This window comes from Chelonia mydas, chromosome 9, assembly GCF_015237465.2.
Source record: "Chelonia mydas isolate rCheMyd1 chromosome 9, rCheMyd1.pri.v2, whole genome shotgun sequence".
NCBI classification, from domain to species: domain Eukaryota; kingdom Metazoa; phylum Chordata; order Testudines; family Cheloniidae; genus Chelonia; species Chelonia mydas.
In genome coordinates, this window is record NC_057855.1 from 53970024 (window position 1) to 53997702 (window position 27679).

General features: G+C 43.9%; 1 protein-coding gene and 1 long non-coding RNA gene across 4 annotated transcripts in view; one reads left to right on the forward strand and one right to left on the reverse strand.

The window, feature by feature from the left end:
- Nucleotides 1–81: 81 nt before the first annotated feature.
- On the forward strand, nt 82–27490 carry LOC122461678. The gene is made up of 3 exons (XR_006283773.1): nt 82–334; nt 7302–7361; nt 25992–27490. It is a non-coding gene; the product is annotated as an uncharacterized LOC122461678 (long non-coding RNA).
- Nucleotides 12965–27679, reverse strand: part of ING5 (inhibitor of growth family member 5) — a 53732-nt gene continuing 39017 nt past the window's right edge. For 2 of the 3 annotated variants that reach the window (XM_037908075.2, XM_037908076.2), the window contains exons 5-9: nt 27484–27595; nt 26289–26382; nt 24972–25107; nt 22650–22711; nt 12965–16219 (exon numbers count right to left, since the gene is read on the reverse strand). In XM_037908075.2, coding sequence (XP_037764003.1) covers nt 16177–16219; nt 22650–22711; nt 24972–25107; nt 26289–26382; nt 27484–27595 — 447 coding nt within the window. In that variant the 3' untranslated portion in view covers nt 12965–16176. The remainder of the gene's footprint in view (nt 16220–22649; nt 22712–24971; nt 25108–26288; nt 26383–27483; nt 27596–27679) is intronic. The other variant, XM_043522459.1, reaches the window with a different exon arrangement.

Genomic DNA, 27679 nt, shown 5'->3' on the forward strand with positions numbered 1-27679 from the left:
TCGTGCAGATAGAGGATGAGGTTGCCAGGCGGCGGGCAGAGGGAGGAGGTGAAGGGGCGGGATGGGGATGGGGATGGGGTGGGTATGACGCGTTAGGCCCCTGCAATGCGGGGTGACCCCTGATAGACTGGAGCCCTATTGGTTACGCCCATTCCACCAGCCTGGGCCTCCTCACCCTGTCCTGCTGCTGTGGCCCTCAAGGCTGCTCTGGCAGGCAAAGGAAGGGCCACACCCAGCTGCAGGCACAGACTGAAGTCAACTCTGTGTGAGAGGAGGAGGGTGCAACAGGGGAAGCATCATGAGTCAAGTCCTGGCACAGTCAAAGAACTGAGATGTGACTGGAATAACAGAGACTTGGTGGGGTAGCTCACGTGACTGGAGCACTGTCATGCATGGGTATAAACGGTTCACGAAGGACAGGTGGGGGAGACAAGGTGGAGGAGTTGCACTGTATAGAAAAAAGCAGTATGATGGCTTAGAGCTCTGGTCTGAAACTGGAGAAAAGCCTGTTGAGAGTCTTTGAGTTAAGTTTAGAAGGGAGAACAACAAGAGTGATGTTATGGTGGGTGTGTGCTATAGACCAGTGGTCTCCAAAGTAGGGTGTGCACACCCTGGTGGGGGAAGACGATCGATTAGGGGGCGCAGCAGGAGGAGCGTTGCTGGAGCAAAAGGGTGGCGTGGCAGGAGGTGCGCTGCCAGAAGGAAAAAAGTGGGGGGGCGGCCCTGAGTCCTCTGGCCTGTGGAGGAGCAGGGGCAGCCGCGCAGCCAGCGGCCAGAAAGAAGCGGCACTTTCCCCTTCAAAGCCGGCCGGAGAGAAGCGGCGCCTTGAAGGGGAAAGCGCCGCTTCTCTCCGGCCGCGGGCTGTGCGGCTGCCTCTGCTCCTCCTGAGTCCTCCAGCCCATGCTTGCAGGGTCGCCTTCCGAAAGGGGCTTTAGAGCTGCAGGCTAGGGCCCCGGGGCCCCCTTAGCCCAGGGCCCTAAAGCCCCTGTGTTCCGTATGGCCCTGTCTGCCGTGGGGGGGCAGGTCCCAGAATCGCGGCTCCCAGAATCGTGGCCATGTGGGTGGTGCTGCGCTGCACAGAGCCACCTACACACCCCCTGCACCAAACAGGAGCTGCCCCAGGTAAGTGCTCTGCATGTCCTGCCTGCCCCAGCCCTGAGCCTTCTCCCGCATCCCCACCCTGAGTGCCCTCCTGCACCTTAACTCCCTCCCAGACCCAGCACCCCACCCTGAACGTCTGCTGTATCACAAAGTGTTAAACCAAGATTTTCAAAAATAATAAAGCGTATTCAATCACATTGCTCTCACTAAAAATATTATTAATAATTTTTTTTAGTGAGAGCAAAAAGGTTTTTTGTACTGTTAATAAATAAAAAAATATTTTAAAAATATTGTTTATTTCATCTTTATCTCATTGTTTTTTAATGTCTATTTTTGTGTATTTTTATAATTTACACAATGTATTAGTACAGTAGTACATGTATATAATTTATACATAAATAAATATACATATATTGGGGGTGCGTGCTCAAAATTTTTTTTACTGGTAGGGGTGCCCAATCAAAAAAGTTTGGAGACCACTGCTATAGACCACCGTGCTAGGAGGATGAGGTAGACGAGGCTTTCTTTGGACAATTAGCTGAAGTTTCCAGAACACAGGCCCTGGTTCTAATGGGGGACTTCAATCACCCTGACGTCTGCTGGGAGAGCAATACAGCAGTGCACAGAAAATCCAGGAAGTGTTTGGAGAGTGTTGGGGACAACTTCCTATTTCAACTACTGGAGGAACCAGCCAGGGGCCATTCTCCTCTTGACCTGCTGTTTATAAACAGGGAAGAATTGGTAGGGGAAGTAGGGGTGGCAACCTGAGAAGCAGTGACCATGAGATGGTTGAGTTCAGGATCCCCACAAAAGGAAGAAAGGAGAGTAGCAAAATACGGCTCCTGGACTTCAGAAAAGCAGACTTTGACTCCTTTAGGGAACTGATGGGCAGGATCCCCTGGGAGGCTAATATGAGGGGGAAAGGAGTCCAGGAGAGCTGGCTGTATTTTAAAAACGCCTTATTGAGGGCGCAGGAACAAACCATCTCAATGTGCAGAAAGAATAGCAAATATAGCAAGTGACCAGCTTGGCTTAACAGAGAAATCTTCAGTGAGCTTAAACACAAAAAGGAAGCTTATAAGAAGTGGAAACTTGGACAGGTGACTAGGGAGAAGTATAAAAATATTGCTCAAGCATGCAGGGGTGTAATCAGGAAGGCCAAGGCACAATTGGAGTTGCAGCTAGCAAGGGATGTGAAGGGTAACAAGAAGGGTGTCTACAGGTATGTTAGCAACAAGAAGGAGATCAGGGAAAGTCTGGGACTCTTACTGAATGGGGAAGGCAACCTAGTGACAGATGATGTGGAAAAAGCTGAAGTACTCAGTGCTTTTTTTGCCTTGGTCTTCACACACAAGGTCAGCTCCCACACTGCTGTCCTGAGCAACACAGTATGGGAAGGAGGTCAGCAGCCCTCAGTGGTGAAAGAACAGGATAAGGACTATTTAGAAAAGCTGGACATGCACAAGTCCATGGGTCCATATCTAATGTATCCAAGGGTGCTAAGGGCATTGGCTGATGTGATTGCAGAGCCTTTGGCCATTATCTTTGAAAACTCATGGCAATCGGGGGAGGTCCTGGATGATTGAAAAAAGGCAGATATAGTGCCCATCTTTTAAAAAGGGAAGAAGGAGAACCCGGGGAACTACAGACCTGTCAGGCTCACCTCAGTCCCTGGAAAAATCATGGAGCACATCCTCAAGGAAACTGTTTTGAAGCACATAGATTCATAGATATTAAGGTCAGCAGGGACCATTATGATCATCTAGTCTGACCTCCTGCACAATGCAGGCTGTAGAATCTCACCCACCCACTCTTGCGATAAACCTCTCACCTATGTCTGAGCTATTGAAGTCCTCAAATCATGGTTTAAAGACTTCAAGGTGCAGAGAATCCTCCAGCAAGTGCCCCGTGCCCCATGCTACAGAGGAAGGTGAAAAAACCCCAGGGCCTCTTCCAATCTGCCCTGGAGGAAAATTCATTCCTGACCCCAAATATGGAGATCAGCTGAACCCTGAGCATATGGGCAAGATCCACCAGCCAGATACCCAGGAAAAATTCTCTGTAGTAACTCAGATCCCACCCCATCTAACATCCCATTACAGGCCATTGGGCCTATTTCCCATGAATATTTAAAGATCAATTAATGCCAAAATCATGTTATCCGATCATACCATCTCCTCCATAAACTTACCGAGTTTAATCTTAAAGCCAGAAAGGAGGAGGAGAGGAAGGTGCTCAGGAACAGTCAACATGGATTCACCAAAGGCAAGTCATGCCTGACCAACCTGATTGCCTTCTATGATGAGATAACTGGCTCTTTGGATATAAGGAAAGCAGTGGATGTGATATATCTTGACTTTAGCAAAGCTTTTGATACGGTCTCCCACAGTATTCTTGCCAGCAAGTTAAAAACGTACGGATTGGATGAATGGACTATAAGGTGGATAGAAAGATGGCTAGATTGTTGGGCTCAACAGGTAGTGATCAATGGCTCGATGTCTAGCTTGCAGCCAGTATCAAGCGGAGTGCCCCAGGGGTCGGTCCTGGGGCCGATTTTGTTCATCTTTATTAATGATCTGGATGATGGGATGGATTGCACCCTTAGCAAGTTCACGGATGACAGTAAACTGTGGGAAGAGGTAGATATGCTGGAGGGTAGGGATTGGGTTGAGAGTGACCTAGACAAATTGGAGGATTGGGCCAAAAGAAATCTGATGAGGTTCAACAAGTACAAGTGCAGAGTCCTGTACTAAGGACAGAAGAATCCCATGCACTGCTACAGGCTGGGGACAGAGTGGCTAAGCAGGAGTTCTTCAGAAAAGGACCTGGGGATTACAGTGGACGAGACTGCTGACTCATATCCAGCTTGTGCCCTTGTTGCCAGGAAGGCTAACGGCATATTGGGCTGCATTAGTAGGAGCCTTGCCAACAGATAGAGGGAAGTGATTATTCCGCTGTATTCGGCACTGGTGAGGCCCCATCTGGTGTACTGTGTCCAGTTTGGGGCCCCCCACTACAGAAAGGATGTGGACAAATTGGAGAGAGTCTAGTGGAGGGCAACTAAAATTATCATTGACTGGGTACATGTCACCTCAGGACGGGATGCAGAGATAAAGTTTCTTGACACCTTAAATGACTGCTTCTAGGAGCAGCTGGTCCTGGAACCCACCAGAGGAGAGGCAATTCTTGATCTAGTCCTAAGTGGAGCACAGGATCTGATCCAAAAGGTGAATATAATAAGGCTTGGCTATAATAATAAGGCTTGGTAATAGTGACCATAATATAATTAAATTTAATATCCCTGTGGCAGAAAAACACCACAGAGGCCCAACACTGTAGCATTTAATTTTAGAAAGGGGAACTACACAAAAATGAGGAGGTTAGTTAAACAGAAATGAAAGGGTACAGGGCCAAAAGTGAAAGATCTGCAAGCTGCGTGGAAACTTTTTAAAGACACCATAATAGAGGCTGAACTTAAATGCATACCCCAAATTAAAAAACATAGAAAACCAAAAAAGAGCCACCGTGGCTAAACAACAAAGTAAAAGAAGCAGTGAGAGGCAAAAGGGCATCCTTTAAAAAGTGGAAGTTAAATCCTAGTGAGGAAAATAGAAAGGAGCATAAACACTGGCAAATGAAGTGTAAAAATACAATTAGGAAGGCCAAAAAAGAATTTGAGGAACAGTTAGCCAAAGACTCAAAAAGTAATAATTTTTTTTTTAAAATACATCAAAAGCAGGAAGCCTGCTAAACAACCAGTGGGGCCACTGGACATTCGAGATGCTAAAGGAGCACTCAAGCACGATAAGGCCATTGCGGAGAAACTAAATGAATTCTTTCCATTAGTCTTCACGGCTGAGGATGTGAGGGAGACTCCCAAACCTGAGCCATTCTTTTTAGGGGACAGATCTGAGGTACTGTCCCAGATTGAGGTATCATTAGAGGAGGTTTTGGAACAAATTGATAAATTAAATAGCAATAAGTCACCAGGACCAGATGGTATTCACCCAAGAGTTCTGAATGAACTCAAATGTGAAATTGCAGAACTACTAACTGTAGTCTGTAACCTATCATTTAAATCAGGTTCTGTACCAGATGACTGGAGGATAGCTAATGTGACGCCAATTTTTTAAAAGGGCTCCAGAGGTGATCCTGGCAATTACTTGCCTGTAAGCCTGACTTCAGTACCAGGCAAACTACTTGAAACTATAATAAAGAACAATATTGTCAGACATATAGAGGAACATAATTTGTTGAGGAAGGGTCAACATGATTTTAGTAAAGGGAAATCATGCCTCACCAATCTACTAGAATTCTTTGAGGGGGTCAACAAGCATGTGGACCAAGGGGATCAAGTGGATATAGTGTATTAAGTTTTCAGAAAGCCTTTGACAAGGTCCCTCACCAAAGGCTCTTATGCAAAGTAAGCTGCCACGGGATAAGAGGGAAGGTTCTCTCATGGATTGGTAACTGGTTAAAAGATAGGAAACAAAGGGTAGGTATAAATGGTCAGTTTTCAGAATGGAGAGAGGTAAATAGTGGTGTCCCTCAGGGGTCTGTTCTGGGACCAGTCCTATTCAACATGTTCATAAATGATGTGGAAAAGGCATAAACAGTGAGGTGGCAAAATTTGCAGATGATGCAAAATTACTACAGAAAGTTAAGATCCAGGCAGACTGCGAAGAGCTACAAAAGGATCTCTCAAAACTGGGTTACTGGGCAACAAAATGGCAGATGAAATTTAATGTTGATAAATGCAAAGTAATGCACATTGGAAAGCATAATCCCAACTATACATATAAAATGATGGGGTCTAAATTAGCTGTTACCACTCAAAAAGATCAGGGGACTGGGGCACATGACTTATGAAGCAACTCATAGACTGGAGAGTCTGAGGGAACTGGTTTTATTTAGTCTGCAGAAGAGAAGGCGGGAGGGGGTGGGGGCGGAGGGATTTGATAGCAGGCTTCAACTACCAGAAGAGAGTTTCCAAAGAGGATGGAGCTAGGCTGTTCTCAGTGGTGGCAGATGACAGAACAAGGAACAATGGTCTCAAGTTGCAGTGGGGTAGGTCTAGGTTGGATATTAGGAAACACTATGTCACTAGGAGGGTGGTGAAGCACTGGAATGGGTTAGCTAGGGAGGTGGTGGAATCTCCATCCTTTAGAGGTTTTTAAGGCCCGGCTTGACAAAGCCCTGGCTGGGATGATTTAGTTTGTGCTGGTCCTGCTTTGAGCAGGGGGTTGGACTAGATGACCTCCTGAGGTCTCTTCCAACCCTAATCTTCTATGATTCACCCAGAACTTACATGCACACAGGACCGTCCCTAGGCATATGCGGCTGCGTAGGGCACCCGAAAATTTGGGGCACCATTCCCCTCGCTGGCCGCAGCTGGAATCCTCTGTTCTCTGGCCCCTCCCCCGCGCTGGGGGTTTCTCCCCGACCCTAACCCTGCCCCCTCCCTCCCACACTTCTCTGCCAGCTGGCTGAGGACTCCAGCCTCTGGCTCTGCCGATCCAGCCTTGGGGAGCCCAGAGCAGCACAGCCTGGGCCCACCACTGCCCGGAGTGGAGTTTCTCCCTGGACCCTGCCTGCAGCACCACTCGGTCTCCGGCAGGGGCCAGGCCAGGGCCAGGCAAGGAGGAGCGAAACTTCCATGTGAGTTGGGAGGAAAGGGGGAGGAGGGAGAAATGGGGGGACTTAAAGTGGTAGTGCACTCACTGTCTCTCACACTTCCCTAACACACACACAGACTGGCTCTCACACCCACATACACTCTGCCTCTCATGAGTTACAGTCCCCCAGTACAGATTGTCACACACACACAGTCTCACACTCCCCAACACACACTCTGTCACACAGTCCCCCAACACACAGTCACACACAAACACACACAGTCTCTCTCTCTCTCTCTCTGTAAGGATTTTTTACAGTCTATATGACCAGAAGACTTTGGGGAGCCTTATAGTATACCTCCTGCTAGGTCTCCCCTTAAGCCCATTTATCAGAGCTGGAATAAAAGAAACCAGATTGATATTAACTCACAACAACACTTTATTTACTAAAGGAGAAGGAAGGGGAGGGGGATGGATTAAGGACACTGGAGATTTGGAATATAAACATACACATGCCCACACACACTCAATAAAGCAAAGATGTTTTTCTACCTCCTTCGGGTACTGCTGGTGGCAAGGCTGCAGAATCCGGACTGGTGAGATCAGCAATGGACACCAACAGTGGATCACAGGTGTTGAAGACAGGTAAGTAACCCTATCTCAGACCCACCCTATCCCTCTTTGCGTCGTCCATGGGTAAGTGTCAGATCTAACTAACCGGATCTAGTCTGAGAGTGCACGTCTGCTCCCCAAAAGAAAATAACTAATAAACCCCAAGATAACAACTTCGTTCAGTGAGTGGTTATTGGCCTGCAGTAGCCAATGTGGAAGGTATACCACACCACAGAGAGAGAGAGCTTTTTGACACCTGAGCCCCAAAAATTCCAGCATTCAAGAGCCCCTGGCCCCTCCCTTCATATGTTTATTTAGAAACTGGTTACTTAGCAATAACTGATTCCCGCTTTTTGCCCAGTATAGGGGAACAAGAAACTGTCACAACATGGAGATCACTTTGTTCTTATCCAGATCAAGATGGCCACCTAATAAACAATGCCCTAAAATCCAACTGGGTGTGTGCCTTCCCCAAGAATTGGGCAGGGCTGTAATTAACATGTCTCTCTCACGCCCTGGCTCTCTCTCACACACAATACACACACACACACAAACATTTGCACACATGCACACACACTTGTATTATTGCTGTTGTTATTACTGTTTGGTATTTCCTGTCAAAATGCTCGTGGTGAGCCAGGAGGGCTTGGGGCTGCAGGAGGGCCGTGGGCTCTGGCAAGACGCAGTCTCCATGTGACAGCGTGAAAACTGTCTTGAGTCACTGCTGCAGTGTCTGATGCGTATGAAGCTCAGTGTGTATCAGCAATGTCTTGCGCTGTATTGAGAGATCTGTACAACGTATGCTCATAAAAATTGCCCCCTCCCTGAATGTGGAGGGAGATATGCCAGCTTTTTGCCCCCACCCCCACATGAATTGCACAAACTGGGTTTTGGAATAAACAAAAACAAGTTTATTAACTATAAGAGGTAAAATTTTAAGTGATTATAAGTAAGGCTGCTAGTCTTTCATGGATTCTATGACTTTCTGTGACTTCTGCTGGTGCTGGGGACCAGCAGCAGCAGTTTGGGTGCGTGGGAGAGGGCTCAGGGTTAGGGGCAGGTGGTTGGAGGGGCACTTACCTGGCACAAAGGCCATGTCCCTGCCTAATTTCAAATCCCTGCTCAAAAGGTCAACAGAATTTTTTAACACAGGCAAAACATTATTCCATAGCCTCATTCTTGGAAATGGCTGCTTTGGCTAAAATTTAAAAAAAAACACAAAAAAAACCCATTTAGTCTGAGGCAGACGCCCAGTGTGGAAAACTCCAGGCCAAATGGATTAAGTTTGCGAAAGTCATAAATAACTGAAAACAGGGTCTGTCTTTGAATGAGAAGCGTCAGGCAACCTATGTAATAGGTGGTGCCAACAGCCCTGCCTATAATAATTTAGGACAATTGGTGTGATGCACAAGTCAGTATAAACTAAAAAAACCCAAAACACTGCCTAAAAAACCCAAAACACAACCCTGCAAGGGATTGCACCATTGATACTTAAAGGATCAATTTAAAAACCTTGTATTTCCCTTTACTAACATCCTCATTGATACTGTACAAGTGAAATCTGATTTGCATGTATAGTTATGAAAATTATATTGTGTTTGCATCATTGTATCCCCCAACATGAAGTCATCAATGTGCTGAAGTCTTCTTGACCCCCTATGAGAGAACTTTTCTTCAGCTATGGGAGAACCACTGTGCTTTCAAAGATTTGAACTGTAGTACATTCATCAACATTTTGATTTATTATGCATTTGTTCTATTTAGCTATTTATAGTGTAAGCTCCATGGAGTAGGGATCGAGTCTCTTTCTGGTTTCTATGACACTCTGAGGACTTAAATACTACTACTTTTATGAACGTGGATTTTTCTTCTATTAGGCTTTAATATTACAAACACTGTATTTATACAGGTCTGTTCCCTCTCCCATATCCCATTGCTGCTTCCCTTTCAACCCCCAAATAAATGCTAGGCTCCTTCCCAACTTCCCTGCTCCCTACCTCTGTGATCCAGTCACTCAGAGTTTCTCCACAAATACACTGGTTTACACCAAATCAAGCCCAGCCAAAAAACATACCAAGAGTTTGCCTGATTTCAGGCTTCAGAATTTCATCTCATCTCCTGCTCAAAAAACATCATCCAGCCAGTACCCCCCTCCAAACACAGTCATTACAGGCATAGTGGATAGTATTGGGTCAGATGGGCCTGATTCTCCTCTGCTTTGCACTTTTAGTTGTTGACACGCATAAAATGCTACTGTTTTGACTTGGTACCATATTATACTTACCTTGCACTTTGAAAACTGAATTGGGGTAGTTTATAACTAATGTCCCCACAAAGTACCATGACCTGACAAAGGAGACAGAAAGAAGTAGGTAACTACTTGATTAAAAGGCCTCACTCACAGACGCTGCAGTCCCTATCCTCGAACAGGCGCCATAAAATCGCTGGCAAGAGACATGAGCATGGGGAGAGCCAAATGTTGTTGCACAAGGCATGTATATTTTAAGTTTCAGAGTGACAGCCGTGTTAGTCTGTATTCGCAAAAAGAATCATAGAATCATAGAATATCAGGGTTGGAAGGGACCCCAGAAGGTCATCTAGTCCAACCCCCTGCTCAAAGCAGGACCAAGTCCCAGTTAAATCATCCCAGCCAGGGCTTGGTCAAGCCTGACCTTAAAAACCTGTAAGGAAGGAGATTCTACCACCTCCCTAGGTAACGCATTCCAGTGTTTCACCACCCTCTTAGTGAAAAAGTTTTTCCTAATATCCAATCTAAACCTCCCCCATTGCAACTTGAGACCATTACTCCTCGTTCTGTCATCTGCTACCATTGAGAACAGTCTAGAGCCATCCTCTTTGGAACCCCCTTTCAGGTAGTTGAAAGCAGCTATCAAATCCCCCCTCATTCTTCTCTTCTGCAGACTAAACAATCCCAGCTCCCTCAGCCTCTCCTCATAAGTCATGTGCTCTAGACCCCTAATCATTTTTGTTGCCCTTCGCTGGACTCTTTCCAATTTATCCACATCCTTCTTGTAGTGTGGGGCCCAAAACTGGACACAGTACTCCAGATGAGGCCTCACCAGTGTCGAATAGAGGGGAACGATCACGTCCCTCGATCTGCTCGCTATGCCCCTACTTATACATCCCAAAATGCCATTGGCCTTCTTGGCAACAAGGGCACACTGCTGACTCATATCCAGCTTCTCGTCTACTGTCACCCCTAGGTCCTTTTCCGCAGAACTGCTGCCTAGCCATTCGGTCCCTAGTCTGTAGCGGTGCATTGGATTCTTCCATCCTAAGTGCAGGACCCTGCACTTATCCTTATTGAACCTCATCAGATTTCTTTTGGCCCAATCCTCCAATTTGTCTAGGTCCTTCTGTATCCTATCCCTCCCCTCCAGCGTATCTACCACTCCTCCCAGTTTAGTATCATCCGCAAATTTGCTGAGAGTGCAATCCACACCATCCTCCAGATCATTTATGAAGATATTGAACAAAACGGGCCCCAGGACCGACCCCTGGGGCACTCCACTTGACACCGGCTGCCAACTAGACATGGAGCCATTGATCACTACCCGTTGAGCCCGACAATCTAGCCAGCTTTCTACCCACCTTATAGTGCATTCATCCAGCCCATACTTCCTTAACTTGCTGACAAGAATGCTGTGGGAGACCGTGTCAAAAGCTTTGCTAAAGTCAAGAAACAATACATCCACTGCTTTCCCTTCATCCACAGAACCAGTAATCTCATCATAAAAGGCGATTAGATTAGTCAGGCATGACCTTCCCTTGGTGAATCCATGCTGACTGTTCCTGATCACTTTCCTCTCCTCTAAGTGCTTCAGGATTGATTCTTTGAGGACCTGCTCCATGATTTTTCCAGGGACTGAGGTGAGGCTGACTGGCCTGTAGTTCCCAGGATCCTCCTTCTTCCCTTTTTTAAAGATGGGCACTACATTAGCCTTTTTCCAGTCATCCGGGACTTCCCCCGTTCGCCACGAGTTTTCAAAGATAATGGCCAAGGGCTCTGCAATCACAGCCGCCAATTCCTTCAGCACTCTCGGATGCAATTCGTCCGGCCCCATGGACTTGTGCACGTCCAGCTTTTCTAAATAGTCCCTAACCACCTCTATCTCTACAGAGGGCTGGCCATCTCTTCCCCATTTTGTGATGCCCAGCACAGCAGTCTGGGAGCTGACCTTGTTAGTGAAAACAGAGGCAAAAAAAGCATTGAGTACATTAGCTTTTTCCACATCCTCTGTCACTAGGTTGCCTCCCTCATTCAGTAAGGGGCCCACACTTTCCTTGGCTTTCTTCTTGTTGCCAACATACCTGAAGAAACCCTTCTTGTTACTCTTGACATCTCTTGCTAGCTGCAGCTCCAGGTGCGATTTGGCCCTCCTGATATCTTTCCTACATGCCCGAGCAATATTTTTATACTCTTCCCTGGTCATATGTCCAACCTTCCACTTCTTGTAAGCTTCTTTTTTATGTTTAAGATCCGCTAGGATTTCACCATTAAGCCAAGCTGGTCGCCTGCCATATTTACTATTCTTTCGACTCATCGGGATGGTTTGTCCCTGTAACCTCAACAGGGATTCCTTGAAATACAGCCAGCTCTCCTGGACTCCCTTCCCCTTCATGTTAGTCCCCCAGGGGATCCTGGCCATCTGTTCCCTGAGGGAGTCAAAGTCTGCTTTCCTGAAGTCCAGGGTCCGTATCCTGCTGCTTACCTTTCTTCCCTGCGTCAGGATCCTGAACTCAACCAACTCATGGTCACTGCCTCCCAGATTCCCATCCACTTTTGCTTCCCCCACTAATTCTACCTGGTTTGTGAGCAGCAGGTCAAGAAAAGCGCCCCCCCCTAGTTGGCTCCCCTAGCACTTGCACCAGGAAATTGTCCCCTACGCTTTCCAAAAACTTCCTGGATTGTCTATGCACCGCTTGTAAGAAAAGGAGTACTTGTGGTACCTTAGAGACTAACCAATTTATTTGAGCACAAGCTTTCGTGAGCTACAGCCACAAGGTGCCACAAGTACTCCTTTTCTTTTTGTATATTTTAAGTTTGAACATTGGCAGCATCACTTTGGGTTGTCACCTCTAAGGTACAAAAAAAAAGCCCAGGACATCCAGGATGATCCTGAGCCGATAATACTGGACAGCTGGCAGTGTACATGGACAACCCTTACAAGATTCCCTAGGACAGCCACCTCAAAAATAGGATCAATCTTGGGAAAACCTGGACCAGTGGCAACCCTGTACTACTAGCCTCTAAGGCAAGTGCGGCAGCCACAGAGACATTGCTTAACTGGGACTGGCAGCACATTGGCTACAACAGTTGGAGCCAGTGAGTAGCAGTATAACCTTCACTCCATCGCCACCATGCAGAGAATGGATAAGATTTAGAGAACTTGCCACCCAGATTTTAAGCATTTGAAATGGGTCCCACTCCTGCCATAAAACCCTTTGTTAAATTCAAAGTTAACAGAGCTAATAATAGTTAGTCTTGGGACCGAGATGTGAGTTTGAGATTTATGTACATCCATCCCATTATTTATGGCAGTATCTATGTACGTTCCCTTTGTGCAGGGATTTGAAGCTCTAGCCGGGAACCCTGAAACAATGTGATTTCAAACTTTTATTCCCAAAAATACTTTATTTATAACAATATATCCATTATCTATAACATAATCCAAAAATACTGCTATACATTTTTACATTTTTTAATAAAAAGATTTATAATATTCTCTTCCATTTACGAAGGGAACATATCTAATTCCTTTGAGAATAAAACATAACATTCAGGTTAAAGTTACATCATCTCCAATTTGGATGAATTGTGATAAAGCTGAACACCACAAAATATACAGGTGTCTGAAAAAGCTTTTCTTGATAATCTTTAGTGGAACATTCCTTTTAAATCTCTCATAGTTCTGTCGATCCCTCTCCACAAAAGTAATGTATATTTAACACTGCACATTCAAAATACAGGACTTTAAAATTCTTTAATGGCCAAGATCAAGGCTATCACGATCAATGGCCAAGATCAAGATCTTCCTGTCTAAAGAGGAACAAAAACCCCTAAATCCAGAAATGAATGGGCAAACAGATACTATTAAGTCTGTGATAACTATTAGAACCTCTGTTTGTTAGGGTGTGTTCCATATGGGACAGCTTTATTGCTCAAACTCTGTTCCAACTCAGATGATCTGAAACATTTGAGAGGTGCTGCAAAGTACATCTGTCATCTTACCTAGTGTTTGTGGTCCCCATAGATACTTTTCATTCTTAGGACTGATAACATAGTGCTAGCTCTAGGTCTTTAGCTTCCTTGGTTAAAATAGAAAGCATCCATTGTTTCAGGCTACAGCCACTCAGACAAGAATCACTAAATAATTTGCTGCCCTAGGCAACTATCTCTAAATTTATGGTAATCAACTTTGCATTGATAGATCTGTAACTGCTTGGTTTTGCAGCAACACCTCCAAAGAGATGTGTTGGCTTTTGAGAATCAGTTTAACCAAACAATTACAATCTATGGTAGTTATTTCACAAAGTATTTTTTTTAAATAAGTGTTGCCTACAATATTGTATCATTGGATGGATGGGGAAATGGAGCCTGAGTCTTCATCAATATTACCATCTTCAAGACAGTGACACTCCTACTTGTAATCCAGTGTAACAGGATAATGAGGTATGGGTGTATTCACTGGCTACTCAACTACATCCTGATTTGCGAAAAGGTTTACTCTCCAGACAGAGGCAGAGCCACTTCTTAAATTCTGCGATGAGAAATAAAAAAGGGCTGACTACGTTCCCAGAGCCGGCTTTGTGCAATTGTGCTTTCTCCCCACTTCCCTCCAACAATCTGTTAAGTTCTATGCACATATTTTTGCTGTGTGTGTGTTTTAAAAAGGCAAAAAACATAGTCCTGTAAACATGAAAACTTCATATACACCATATGGAGTGATGTGATATAACAGGGATATGTACATCACATTTTAAAATACAGAACTCCGGAGACACTTTTTTCCATAGCTGACGTGACAATCAAAATACATTCACAGATAACTACACTGGTACCAAGAGGTATGACATTTTTGTTTAACTGCTATCTCCTACAAAGCCAAATGCAAATAGTGTGACTGCAAGAAAGGAGACACAGCAGAAGTTGTGTTTTATATTCTTAAATCACAAAATGTACACAAAGGACACCATTCAGTGGTCCTCCTGTAAGAGAAAAACTATCTTTTTTGTTTTTTTCAGCTAGAATTGTGCTATATAAGTCTGTCTTTTGAATTAATTGTTCTGCTTTGTTGTAACACTGTGGGCCTGATTCTGTTATATTGTAGCCCCTTTCTGACACTCCAATGGTCTATACAGTGGGCTACACCATTACAGCCACTTGTGGCCATAGGTAGTGGAATCCCAGAATATGGGAAGTACAAAAGCAACAAACCCATCTTTACCTCTCTTCTTAGTTCCTACACTAAGCATAGCTCAGTATTGGGTGAGGGGTCAGGAGGAGGGGAAGAGAATAAGGGACTTGTGTGTAATATTTTCTTTTCCTCCTCTTGGATTTCTGTCTTCCTTTCACTGTACGGTATGAGACTTTAATGACAGCAAGATTCACATTTTATCTGTCAACCTGAAAGGCAACTCAAATCAAAAGCATGCAAGATGTCCCTTTTAAAACATTCCTGCTGTATGGACTTCTGTTTTATTAGCAGTGGTTCATGATGGATGCTGATTAAAATCAGAAAAACTGCAATAGGATTAAAGTCAATGACTTCATCTTAGGTTTGATGCACCATCACAAGAATCTATATCTTATTACTATATTATTCTCCTCCTAAAACTTGTTTTCCTGATTATTTACCAAAGTGCAACATAGAGATATAAGTAATGTAAACAGGCCTTAATTTTATTTCATGATTAAATCTGACCCTACTATCTTCATAATACCACACTAGGTTTTTGTCTTCACTGTAAAGAACTTAAGACATTTCTAGAGAAATGGGATGTTGGCAGGAAGGTCTGCACTCTCTCTTGCTACCACTGTCACTATGACACAACCCAGGGCAGATCTCTTGCTACTTAAAAATGATTTTCCTCCAGAATGGACAAAAGTTTATGAGAGGAGAAAGGAATTCAAAAGAGGGGTCTCGATGTGGGAGCCAGATCAAGTCCAAAGGCAGCAATGCAAAATTAAACAGAAATAATTCTCAATAAGAAGAGATGTGCAACTTCAGATACACAGAGCACGCTTCACCAAAATTACGTACAATACTTTGCTTTGGGGAAATAAGATACTGGAAATAGTTCACTGGTCTGCGTGTTGCCTTCAGTGCTACAGGACTGTACAAACACAAAAAATGGACTTCACTCCTAAATATATGAATGTACTTCATGCAGGTTGCAGTTTTATAGAGATCCTTCATATACATTATGCATAACTTCATGCCTACATTATTTAGGTAGTGGCAATCCACCATGCTGAAAATGTAGCTTTCTCATTCCCCTGAAATGCCTTAGGCAGATTCATAGATTCCAATGTATTAGCAAAAATTCCAGCTGTTGCCTGCTCTACGTATTTCATAGTAACAGCTGTCAGTGCTGTGTGAAAATAACTTAAATAAAATCCCTGTGGCAACTTTCTCAAAAATCCTACCCTCCCTCACCAAGTCGTCATCTTCTTTTTAAATAAGAATTACAACTGGCTGTTGGACAATTAAATATCAAATCAAAACAAGAAGGAAGATAGGTCAAAAACTAAAAGATAATATTGCAACATGTAAGAAAGAATATATTAAACTCTTCTTCTGGATTCCGTGTACATTCCCCTTCCTTACTTCTTTTTCTTCCTTTCCTGAACACAACGGGGACAGAACCTAGGACAGAAAAGCATAGTATTAAGCTTTAACAGATAAATATTTTGCCTGGGAACTCTTCAGTATTTTGGAGGAAGAGGAAAATAAAATCAGCTATATGGACGTCAATTTCTTTTGTTGACGCTGTAATATTACAAAGCACAAATCTGGGGGAAAGACATTTAATTGGGATGGGTCCAGGAAATTTGAACAACTAGCAAAAGAGTTAGGGTGTTTGGAGGGTGAAAGTGGCAGAAGGGGGATCCTCAGCCTTGTTTTAAAACAAAGTTGGTTTTAGTTATCTGAACAGAAAAAAACTGAATTTTTTTAAGTGTGAAGACACCTCCTTGCCATAACTTGTATGTTCTTAAAAAACAGATGAACCAGATAAATTACCCCTTCTCTTTGAGATGAGACCACACACACAAAAAATAGCTCAAAGGGAAAAAATCTCATAAAAGTTACAAGCTCCCAAAGACAGGGTGGAAAGTACAAACATACTCGCTCAATTTCAACGATAGCACTGCAGTTGCTACTCAATTATATAGTACATATGCCATGCAGGAATGTGATCTACATACAGCTGTGCAAATACATGTTTTCTTTGTAAACTGTTTTGATTAGGCTGATATATTGTAAATGCTTGCAACCTGAAATATCCTGTTAGGGCTTTATTCTGAGGGCTGGCCTAGACTAACACTGTAAGTCGACCTAAGTTACACTAGTTCAATTACGTAAGTTATGTGACCGAAGTCCATGTAACAGAATCATAGAATCATAGAAAATTTGGGTTGGAAGGGATCTCAGGAGGTCATCTAGTCCAACCCTCTGCTCAAAGCAGGACCAATCCCCAACTAAATCATCCCAGCCAGGGCTTTGTCAAGCCTGACCTTAAAAACTTCTCAGGAAGGAGATTCCACCACCTCCCTAGGTAACGCGTTCCAGTGTTTCACCACCCTCCTAGTGAAAAAGTTTTTCCTAATATCCAACCTAAACCTCCCCCACTGCAACTTGAGACCATTACTCCTTGTTCTGTCATCTGCTACCACTGAGAACAGTCTAGATCCATCCTCTTTGGAACCCCCTTTCAGGTAGTTGAAAGCAGCTATCAAATCCCCCCTCATTCTTCTCTTCCGCAGACTAAACAATCCCAGTTCCCTCAGCCTCTCCTCATAAGTCATGTGTTCCAGTTCCCTAATCATTTTTGTTGCTCTCCGCTGGACTCTCTCCAATTTCTCCACATCCTTCGTGTAGTGTGGGGCCCCAAACTGGACACAGTACTCCAGATGTGGCCTCACCGATGTCGAATACAGGGGAACGATCATGTCCCTCGATCTGCTGGCAGTGCCCCTACATATACGTCCCAAAATGCCTTCTTGGCAACAAGGGCACACTGTTGACTCATATCCAGCTTCTCGTCCACTGTAACCCCTAGGTCCTTTTCTGCAGAACTGCTGCCGAGCCATTTGGTCCCTAGTCTGTAGTGGTGCATTGGATTCTTCCATCCTAGGTGGAGGACTCTGCACTTGTCCTTGTTGAACCTCATCAGATTTCTTTTGGCCTAATCCTCCAATTTGTCTAGGTCCCTCTGTATCCTGTCCCTACCCTCCAGCGTATCTACCACTCCTCCCAGTTTAGTGTCATCTGCAAACTTGCTGAGGGTGCAATCCACACCATCCTCCAGATCATTTATGAAGATATTGAACAAAACCGGCCCCCGGACCGACCCTTGGGGCACTCCACTTGATACTGGCTGCCAACTAGACATGGAGCCATTGATCGCTACCCATTGAGCCGGACAATCTAGCCAACTTTCTATCCACCTTATAGTCCATTCATCCAGCCCATACTTCTTTAACTTGCTGGCAAGAATACTGTGGGAGACCGTGTCAAAAGCTTTGCTAAAGTCAAGGAACAGCACATCCACCGCCTTCCCCTCATCCACAGAGCCAGTTATCTCGTCATAGAAGGCAATTAGATTAGTCAGGCATGACTTTCCCTTGGTGAATCCATACTGACTAATCCTGATCACTTTCCTCTCCTCTAAGTGCTTCAGAATTGATTCCTTGAGGACCTGCTCCATGATTTTTCCAGGGACTGAGCTGAGGCTGACTGGCCTGTAGTTCCCGGGATCCTCCTTCTTCCCTTTTTTAAAGATGGGCACTACATTAGCCTTTTTCCAGTCATCTGGGACTTCCCACGATCACCATGAGTTTTCAAAGATAATGGCCAATGGCTCTGCAATCACATCTGCAATTCCTTTAGCACTCTCGGATGCAGCGCATCTGGCCCCATGGACTTGTGCTCGTCCAGCTTTTCTAAATAGTTTCGAACCACTTCTTTCTCCACAGAGGGCTGGTCACCTCCTCCCCATGCTGTGCTGCCCAGTGCAGTATTCTGGGAGCTGACCTTGTTCGTGAAGACAGAGGCAAAAAAAGCATTGAGTACATTAGCTTTTTCCACATCCTCTGTCACTAGGTTGCCTCCCTCATTCAGTAAGGGGCCCACACTTTCCTTGACTTTCTTCTTGTTACTAACATACCTGAAGAAACCCTTCTTGTTACTCTTAACATCTCTTGCTAGCTGCAACTCCAGGTGTGATTCGGCATTCCTGATTTCACTCCTGCATGCCCGAGCAATATTTTTATACTCTTCCCTGGTCATTTGTCCAACTCTTCCACTTCTTGTAAGCTTCTTTTTTGTGTTTAAGATCAGCAAGGATTTCACTGTTAAGCCAAGCTGGTCGCCTGCCATATTTACTATTCTTTCTACACATCGGGCTGGTTTGTCCCTGTAACCTCAATAAGGATTCTTTAAAATACAGCCAGCTCTCCTGGACTCCTTTCCCGCTCATGTTATTCTCCCAGGGGATCTTGCCCATCAGTTCCCTGAGGGAATCAAAGTCTGCTTTTCTGAAGTCAAGGGTCCGTATTCTGCTTAGGTCGACTTACAGTGGCGTTTACACTGCGCTATGTCCACGGCAGATGCTCTCCCGGCGACATAGCTTCCACCTCTGGGGGAGGTTAAGTACAGATATTGACGGGAGAGTGCTCTCCCATCGACTTAGTGCGTCTTCACCAGACCTGCTGAATTGACACTGCTGCATCGATTGCAGCGGTGCCGATTTAGCTGGTAGTATAGACATGGCCTAAGCCTATTAAAATCTATGGGAGTTTTGCCATGGACTTCAATGGAAGCAGCCTTTAGAGATGAGAATACACGTGTCCTAATGTATCGTGTACATCCACACAAATACAATTCCTTAACAACGTATGTTACAAGCCTGCATCTCATCCAGTGCAGGGTACTGGACTAGATGACCTCTTGAGGTCCCTTCAAGTTGTATGATTCTATGATTTCTATATTAGTGAGAGCAAAATTCATGCACCAAGACTGATTAAGATGTCAGAATTTAATTTTCTTCATGATTGGAGAGAGGCAGTCAAGAAGAGAATCAACAAACAGAACCTGTGCCTCCAAAACCAGGAGACCAAAGCCCTGAGCTAAGTGGGGAAGTGGGATACCAGGAGGAAGCACGAGCAGGAGAGTGCAAGAGGGGAGGGCTCCTGCCTCATACTGAGAAAGCAGGACAATCAGCGAGTTATCTTAAATGCTTATACACAAATGCAAGAACCCTGGGAAACAAGCAGGGAGAACTGGAAGTCCTGGCAGAGTCAAGGAATTATGATGTGATTGGAATAACAGAGACTTGGTGGGATAACTCCCATGGCTGGAGTACGGTCATGGATGGATATGTTCAGGAAGGACAGGCAGGGCAGAAAAGGTAGGGGGAGTCGCACTGTATGTAAGAGAACAGTATGACCGCTCAGAGCTCCAGTATGAAACTGCAGAAAAACCTGAGAATCTTTGGATTAAGTTCAGAAGAGTGAGCAACAAGGGTGATGTGGTGAGAGTCTCCTATAGACCACCAGACCAGGGGGATGAGGTGGACGAGGCTTTCTTCTGGCAACTAACAGAAGTTACTAGATCACAGGCTCTGATTCTCATGGGGGACTTCAATCACCCCCATATCTGCTGGGAGAGCAATACAGTAGTGCACAGACAATCCAGGAAGTTTTTGGAAAGTATAGGGACAATTTCCTGGTGCAAGTGCTGGAGAACCAAGTAGGGGCAGAGCTCTTCTTGACCTGCTGCTCACAAACCGGGAAGAATTAGTAGGGGAAGCAAAAGTGGATGGGAACCTGGGAGGCAGTGACCACGAGATGGTCAAGTTCAGGATCCTGACACAAAGAAGAAAGGAGAGCAGCAGAATATGGACCCTGGACTTCAGAAAAGCAGACTTTGACTCCCTCAGGGAACTGATGGGCAGGATCCCCTGGGAGAATAACATGAGGGGGAAAGGAGTCCAGGAGAGCTGGCTGTATTTTAAAGAATCCTTATTGAGGTTGCAGGAACAAACTATCCCGATGTATAGAAAGAATAGTAAATATGGCAGGCGACCATCTTGGCTTAACAATGAAATCCTTGCTGATCTTAAACACAAAAAGGAAGCTTTCACAAAAAGGAAGTGAAAGATTGGACAAATGACCAGGGAAGAGTATAAAAATATTGCTCGGGCATGCAGGAGTGAAATCAGGAAGGCCAAATCACACTTGGAGTTGCAGCTAGCAAGGGATGTTAAGAGTAACAAGAAGGGTTTCTTCAGGTATGTTAGCAACCAGAAGAAAGTCAAGGAAAGTGTGGGCCCCTTACTGAATGAGGGAGGCAACCTAGTGACAGACGATGTGGAAAAAGCTAACGTACTCAATGCTTTTTTTGCCTCTGTCTTCATGAACAAGGTCAGCTCCCTGACTACTACACTGGGCAGCACAGCATGGGGAGGAGGTGACCAGCCCTCTGTGGAGAAAGAAGTGATTCAGGACTATTTAGAAAAGCTGGATGAGCACAAGTCCATGGGACCGGATGCACTGCATCCGAGGGTGCTAAAGGAGTTGGCGGATGTGATTGCAGAGCCATTGGCCATTATCTTTGAAAACTCATGGGGACTGGGGGAGGTCCCGGATGACTGGAAAAAGGCTAATGTAGTGCCCATCTTTAAAAAAGGGAAGGAGGAGGATCCTGGGAACTACAGGCCAGTCAGCCTCACCTCAGTCCCCAGAAAAATCATGGAGCAGGTCCTCAAGGAATCAATTCTGAAGCATTTAGAGGAGAGGAAAGTGATCAGGAACAGTCAGCACGGATTCACCAAGGGCAAGTCATGCCTGACTAACCTAATTGCTTTCTGTGACGAGAGAACTGGCTCTGTGGATGAGGGGAAAGCAGTGGTCGTGTTATTCTTTGACTTTACCAAAGATTTTGATACGGTCTCCCACAGTATTCTTGCCAGCAAGTTAAAGAAGTATGGGCTGGATAAATGGACTCTCAGGTGGATAGAAAGCTGGCTAGATCGCTGGGCTCAACGGGTAGTGATAAATGGCTCCATGTCTAGTTGGCAGCCGGTATCAAGTGGAGTGCCCCAAGGGTCGGTCCTGGGGCCGGTTTTGTTCAATATCTTCATAAATGATGTGGAGGATGGCGTGGATTGCACCCTCAGCAAGTTTACAGATGACACTAAACTGGGAGGAGTGGTAGATACGCTGGAGGGTAGGGATAGAATACAGAGGGACCTAGACAAATTAGAAGATTGGGCCAAAAGAAATCTGATGAGGTTCAACAAGGACAAGTGCAGAGTCCTGCACTGAGGACGGAAGAATCCCATGCACTGGTACAGACCAGGGAGTGAGTGGCTAGGCAGTAGTTCTGCAGAAAAGGACCTAGGGGTTACAGTGGATGAGAAGCTGGATATGAGTCAACAGTGTGCCCTCATTGCCAAGAAGGCCAATGGCATTTTGGGCTGTATAAGTGGGAGCGTTGCCAGCAGATCGAGGGATGTGATCATTCCCCTCTATTTGGCATTGGTGAGGCCTCATCTGGAGTACTGTGTCCAGTTTTGAGCCGCACACTACAAGAAAGATGTGGAAAAATTGGAGAGAGTCCAGCAGAGGGCAACAGAAATGATTAGGGGACTGGAACACATGACTTATGAGGAGAGGCTGAGGGAACTGGGATTGTTTAGTCTGCGGAAGAGAAGAATGAGGGGGGATTTGATAGCTTCTTTCAACTACCTGAAAGGGGGTTCCAAAGAGGATGGATCTAGACTGTTCTCAGTGTTACGAGATGACAGAACGAGGAGTAATGGTCTCAAGTTGCAGTGGGGGAGGTTTAGGTTGGATATTAGGAAAAACTTTTTCACTAGGAGGGTGGTGAAGCACTGGAATGGCTTACCTAGGGAGGTGGTGGAATCTCCTTCCTTAGAGATTTTTAAGGTCAGGCTTGACAAAGTCCTGGTTGGGATGATTTAGTTGGGGATTGGTCCTGCTTTGAGCAGGGGGTTGGATTAGATGACCTCCTGAGGTCCCTTCCAACCATGATATTCTATGATTCTACTTACCATTTTCCTTTTGGTTTTGTGGTGAGGTCCACACAAGCGAAGTGAAACCACTCAATTGGACACTGCAGTTCAGGAAAAAAAGAAAGAAGAGAGACACTTAGCATTTTGCACATATAAAACTAGGAAAGGATGGCCTACTAATGCAGGTTATTTCATCAAATGTATTTGTGCTGTGAAGTTGTGCAGGGCACTGTAAGAACAGATATACAGAGTGTACCTTCAAAAAATATAAGCCATCTTCATAGAATTACAGAAATGTAGGGCTGAAAGAGCCCTTGAGAAATTAAAGTCCAGTCCCCCGCACCGTGGCAGGACCGAGTAAACCTAAACCACCCTTGACAGGTGTTTGTCTAACTTGTTTTTAAAAGCTTCCAATGATGGGGACTGCATGACCTCCTTTGGAAACCTATTCCAGAGTTTAACAACCTCTACAGTTAGAAGGTTTTTCCTAATATCTAACCTAAATATCCCTTGCTGCAGATTAAACCTATTACTTTTTTCCTACCTTCAGTGGAGATGGAGAACAATTGAACTCCGTCCTCTTTCTGACAGTCCTTCACATATTTGAAGACTGTTATCAGATCCCCCCTCAGTCTTCTTTACTCAAAACTAAACATGCCCAGTTTTTTTTAATCTTTCCTCATAATCCAGGGTTTCTAAACCTCTTATCATTTTTGTTGCTCTCCTCTGGACTCTCTCTAGTTTGTCCTCATCTTTCCTAAGGTGTGGGGGACACAGTACTCCATCTGTGATCTCACCAGTGCCAAGTAGAGTGTGACAATTACCTCCCATGTCTTACATACTGTTAATAGAGCCCAGAATATTAGCCTTTTTCATAACTGCATCACGCTGTTGACTCATATTCAATTTGTGATCCACTCTAACCCCCCTCATTTTTTTCAGCAGTACTACCACCTAGCTAGTTATTCCCCATTTTGTAGTTGTGTGTTTGATTTTTCCTTCCTAAGTGAAGTATTTTGAACTTGTCTTTATTGAATTTCATCTTGTTGAATTCAAACCAATTCTCCAATTTGTCAAAGTCATTTTGAATTTTAAACCTGTCTTCCAAAATGCTTACGAACCCACAACCCCTCCGAATTTGGTGTCATCTGCAAATATTATAAGCATACTCTCCACTCCACTACCCAGGTCATTAATGAAAATATTGAAGAGAACTAACCAGGATGGACATCTGCTGGACCCCATTAGATACACCCTCCCATTTGACAGCAAACCATTGATAACTACTCTTTGAATATGGTCTTTCAACCAGTTGTGCACCCACCTTATAGTAATTTCATCTAGACCACATATCCTTAGTTTGCTTATGAGAATGCTGTGTGGAACTGTACAAAAGCCTTAATAAAATTAAGATATATCACATCTACTTCTTTCCCCCATCCACTATAGATATTCAAGTGACACCATCATAGGACCTAATCACATCAGCCATGCCAGCAGGGGCTCGTTCACCTGCACATCTACCAATGTGATATATGCCACCATGTGCCAGCAATGCCCCTCTGCCATGTACATTGTCCAAACCTGACAGTCTCTATACAAAAGAATAAAAGGATACAAATCTGACATCAGGAATCATAACATTCAAAAACCAGTAGGAGAACACTTCAACCTCTCTGGTCACTCAATAACATACTTAAAGGTGGCAATTTTGCAACAGAAAAGCTTCAGAAACAGACTCCAATGAGAAACTGCTGAACTGGAATTAATTTGCAAATTAGATACTGTTCACTTGGGCTTGAATAGAGACTAGGAGTGGCTGGGTCATTACATAAATCGACTCTATTTCCCCATGTTAAGTATCCTCACACCTTCTTGTCAACTGTGTGAAATGGGCCATCTTGATTATCACTACAAAAGTTTTTTTTTCTCCTGCTGATAATAGCTCATCTTAATTAATTAGTCTCTTAGAGTTGGTATGGCAACTTCCACCTTTTCATGTTTTCTGTATGTATATATATCTTCTTACTATATGTTCCATTCTATGCATCTGATGAAGTGGGCTGTAGCCCACGAAAGCTTATGCTCATATAAATTTGTTAGTCTCTAAGGTGCCACAAGTACTCCTAATATTAATTGTGTTGAGTATCTTGTCATCATTAACCTTTTTAGAGAAGAATAAAGCAAAATAGGCATTAAGCACCTCAGCTTTCTAGATGTCATCAGTTATTAGTCCCCTTCCCTGCTAAGCAGAGGACCTACACTTTCCTTTGTCTTTCCCTTGCTCCTAATGTATTTAAAGAACCTCTTCTTATTGCATTTTATGTCCCTTGCGAGGTATAACTCATCTTGGGCACTTACATCGGGATTGTCACAGCCAATCATTTCTCCATAGGACACCTGGTGGCACAAGCAATATGTGGGCTCATTGGGATCCACTGGCATGTCTAGGACATCCGAGGGGTGAACAGACAGGATGGCATCAGCAAACTCAGAACTGTGGAAGAAACAATACTATTGAATATTCAGTGAGAACAAATTACTTTTGCTCATTTAAAACTGAATATTTCATAGATAACTAGTTTCACTTGAAAATTTAGCTTTAAATACGTCTTAAGCTTAAAATCAATTATGAAGGTTTAGGAAATATATTAATTAAAAATACAAATGGATTTGGATAATTTGAAGCATTGGTCAAAGCAAAATTATATGAGGTTTAATGTAAAGAACTGGAAGAATAATTTGCAGCATACAATACATAGAAAAAAGGGAGTACTACTTAGATAGCAATGATAAGCATAGAAAAATTGAGTTGATGACCAACTAGAAACAGGAATGTGTCTATCCTTTTCAGTAGTAGCTTAAAAATCGTATTTCTATCAGAAAATTTTGAACTCTGGTTTCAAGTAACAGCCAAGATTGCTACAACTGAAAGAATGCAATATTTCTCTATTTTTCCAGTTCATTTATTCATGCATTTGGCAGCATTTTGCATATAAACAGTTGCTGAAAAGACCATTATACACATTAACAGGAACAATACAAGCCCTATAATTTTTAAAATAATGTTTTTATGGTATCATGTAATGCTATTTAAGGATGCTTTATAAGAAACTGGAATTATTTTTGTCATCACTTTCAAAACATTCAGATTGACACTGTCCTGGATTAGGTGACTCAAGATTATTTAGGATACCTACCCTATGATGTAGAATACCAGGAAATGATTCCAAGAATGCCCCAGGATTTCTGGGAGAGTGATGCAACATCACAATATACCTCAGAATGAGTCAGTCACCATTTTCTGCAAGCCAACTCAGTGTAAACTAATACAAATGGCCACACGCAAAAATACTAAGCTACATTTCTTTACGTTTGCAGAAAGCAATGGAGACTGCATTCCTGCCACCTCAGATACAGATACTGTTCCAGCCATATTAACTCCTTGCTCAGTGTATGAGAACTTAATAATTCAAAGATATCTTGACACTGGTGCCAGGAGAAAGCGTGAAGAGAGGACATATTTAAAATGGAGTCTGAGTTAGAAGAATGCTCTGGGAATACAAACTGTTCAGTTGGAAGTATCATCAAAAGGGCCATGAAGGTTTGACTTAGTATTTTATAAATTTACAAAGCTTTTCCATAAAGCCATGAAAGCTGTAACTGTTTATCTCTTACCCTCCTTTTAGTTTTTTCTTCTTTGGAGTATCTTCTTCTGATGTTCGCCTGCCTCGACCCCGGGAACCTCTCTTGTCCTTTTGACTTCGTCCCTCTGAAAGCCAGAATTATTTCAAATTAAGGGCACCCCAGAAAAAGCGTTGGATGCTTTTTTTGTGTGCACCTATTATTTTAAACTTCTGTTTTGCAGACCCTTTATGTACAAGGCTCTTTGGATATTAAAAATATGTATGATTTACACATACTATATCACACACAGTGCCAACTTCTGTTCTGGATTGCAGCTTGTTCAGCCCCATAACACAAGTCAATAGAGTTGCACAGGAGTCACCTGGAACTTGGCCTGGTACTGTATATTCAACGAATCATGTAGTAAAAGAGTGCTTTAAAAATACACTCAACATCTTCCCATCCGAGGACTATGCGTTGTTAATCAGGGTGCAACATACACATGCCATCACCAGCACCCACTAAACAGACCTCAAAACCACGTCCTCAGTAATTTAAAGGAGAGAAAAGTTGTACAGCATTCATTGTTTACTGTACTTAATTTGGCTTTTTGCCATTTAAAATTTCTAATCTATATTAAAGAAACAGGAATTTTCCTTTAACGCTTAAAATTTCCTACTGTCATCAGGTTACATTGGACTCTTAAGTCAGAAATAAAATCCTAACATTATTTTAATTAATATTTTTCCTTAATGAGAAAATCTTCCTCTCCCACCACAATGTCTTTTACTTCTCAAGGCAAGGCACAGCTGATGCAAAGTTTGTTCAACTCAGAGTAGACTCTTTAGTTTCAAAGTTTTAAGAGCTACAGACTGTGGATACCACTTTTGCCACCACAGCTCAACTTCATTTGTAGCAGTGCTTATAACCAATGACTTACAGAAAGGACTATTTCAGGATGTGCTGACTCAGCGAGGCAAGGGACCAGCTTCCAGCAAGAAAGGTTAAGAGGGCTCTAAACTAGATTCTTTCTTCCTCTGCCCACCAAATGGTGGCACCTTGTCAAAATGACCTAAACTTTTTAAAAGCATTAAATAAAATAAAAAAACACACACCAAAGCTTCAAAAGAAAGTAATGTATGCTCCATCACAGCCCGTCTGCTCTACACTGGATATGCATATTTTACAGCAAGGTTTGCCAGCACTGAGCGAGATGGTGTGGTCACATTAAAAATAACTCACGCACTTTTCAGGCCTCGACCTCCAGGGCTTTCAAAGTCACTGCCTTCCAACTTATCCTTCAGATCTGCTTCAAATCGTGCCAAGTCTGCATCCAGCCGTCGGATGTGTTTATCCACCTGCATGGGAGAGAAACTACACGGCTGAAAAAAAATTCAACCAACCCACCAAAAAAATCCCAGCTATTCTAGCAGGTGGGACTC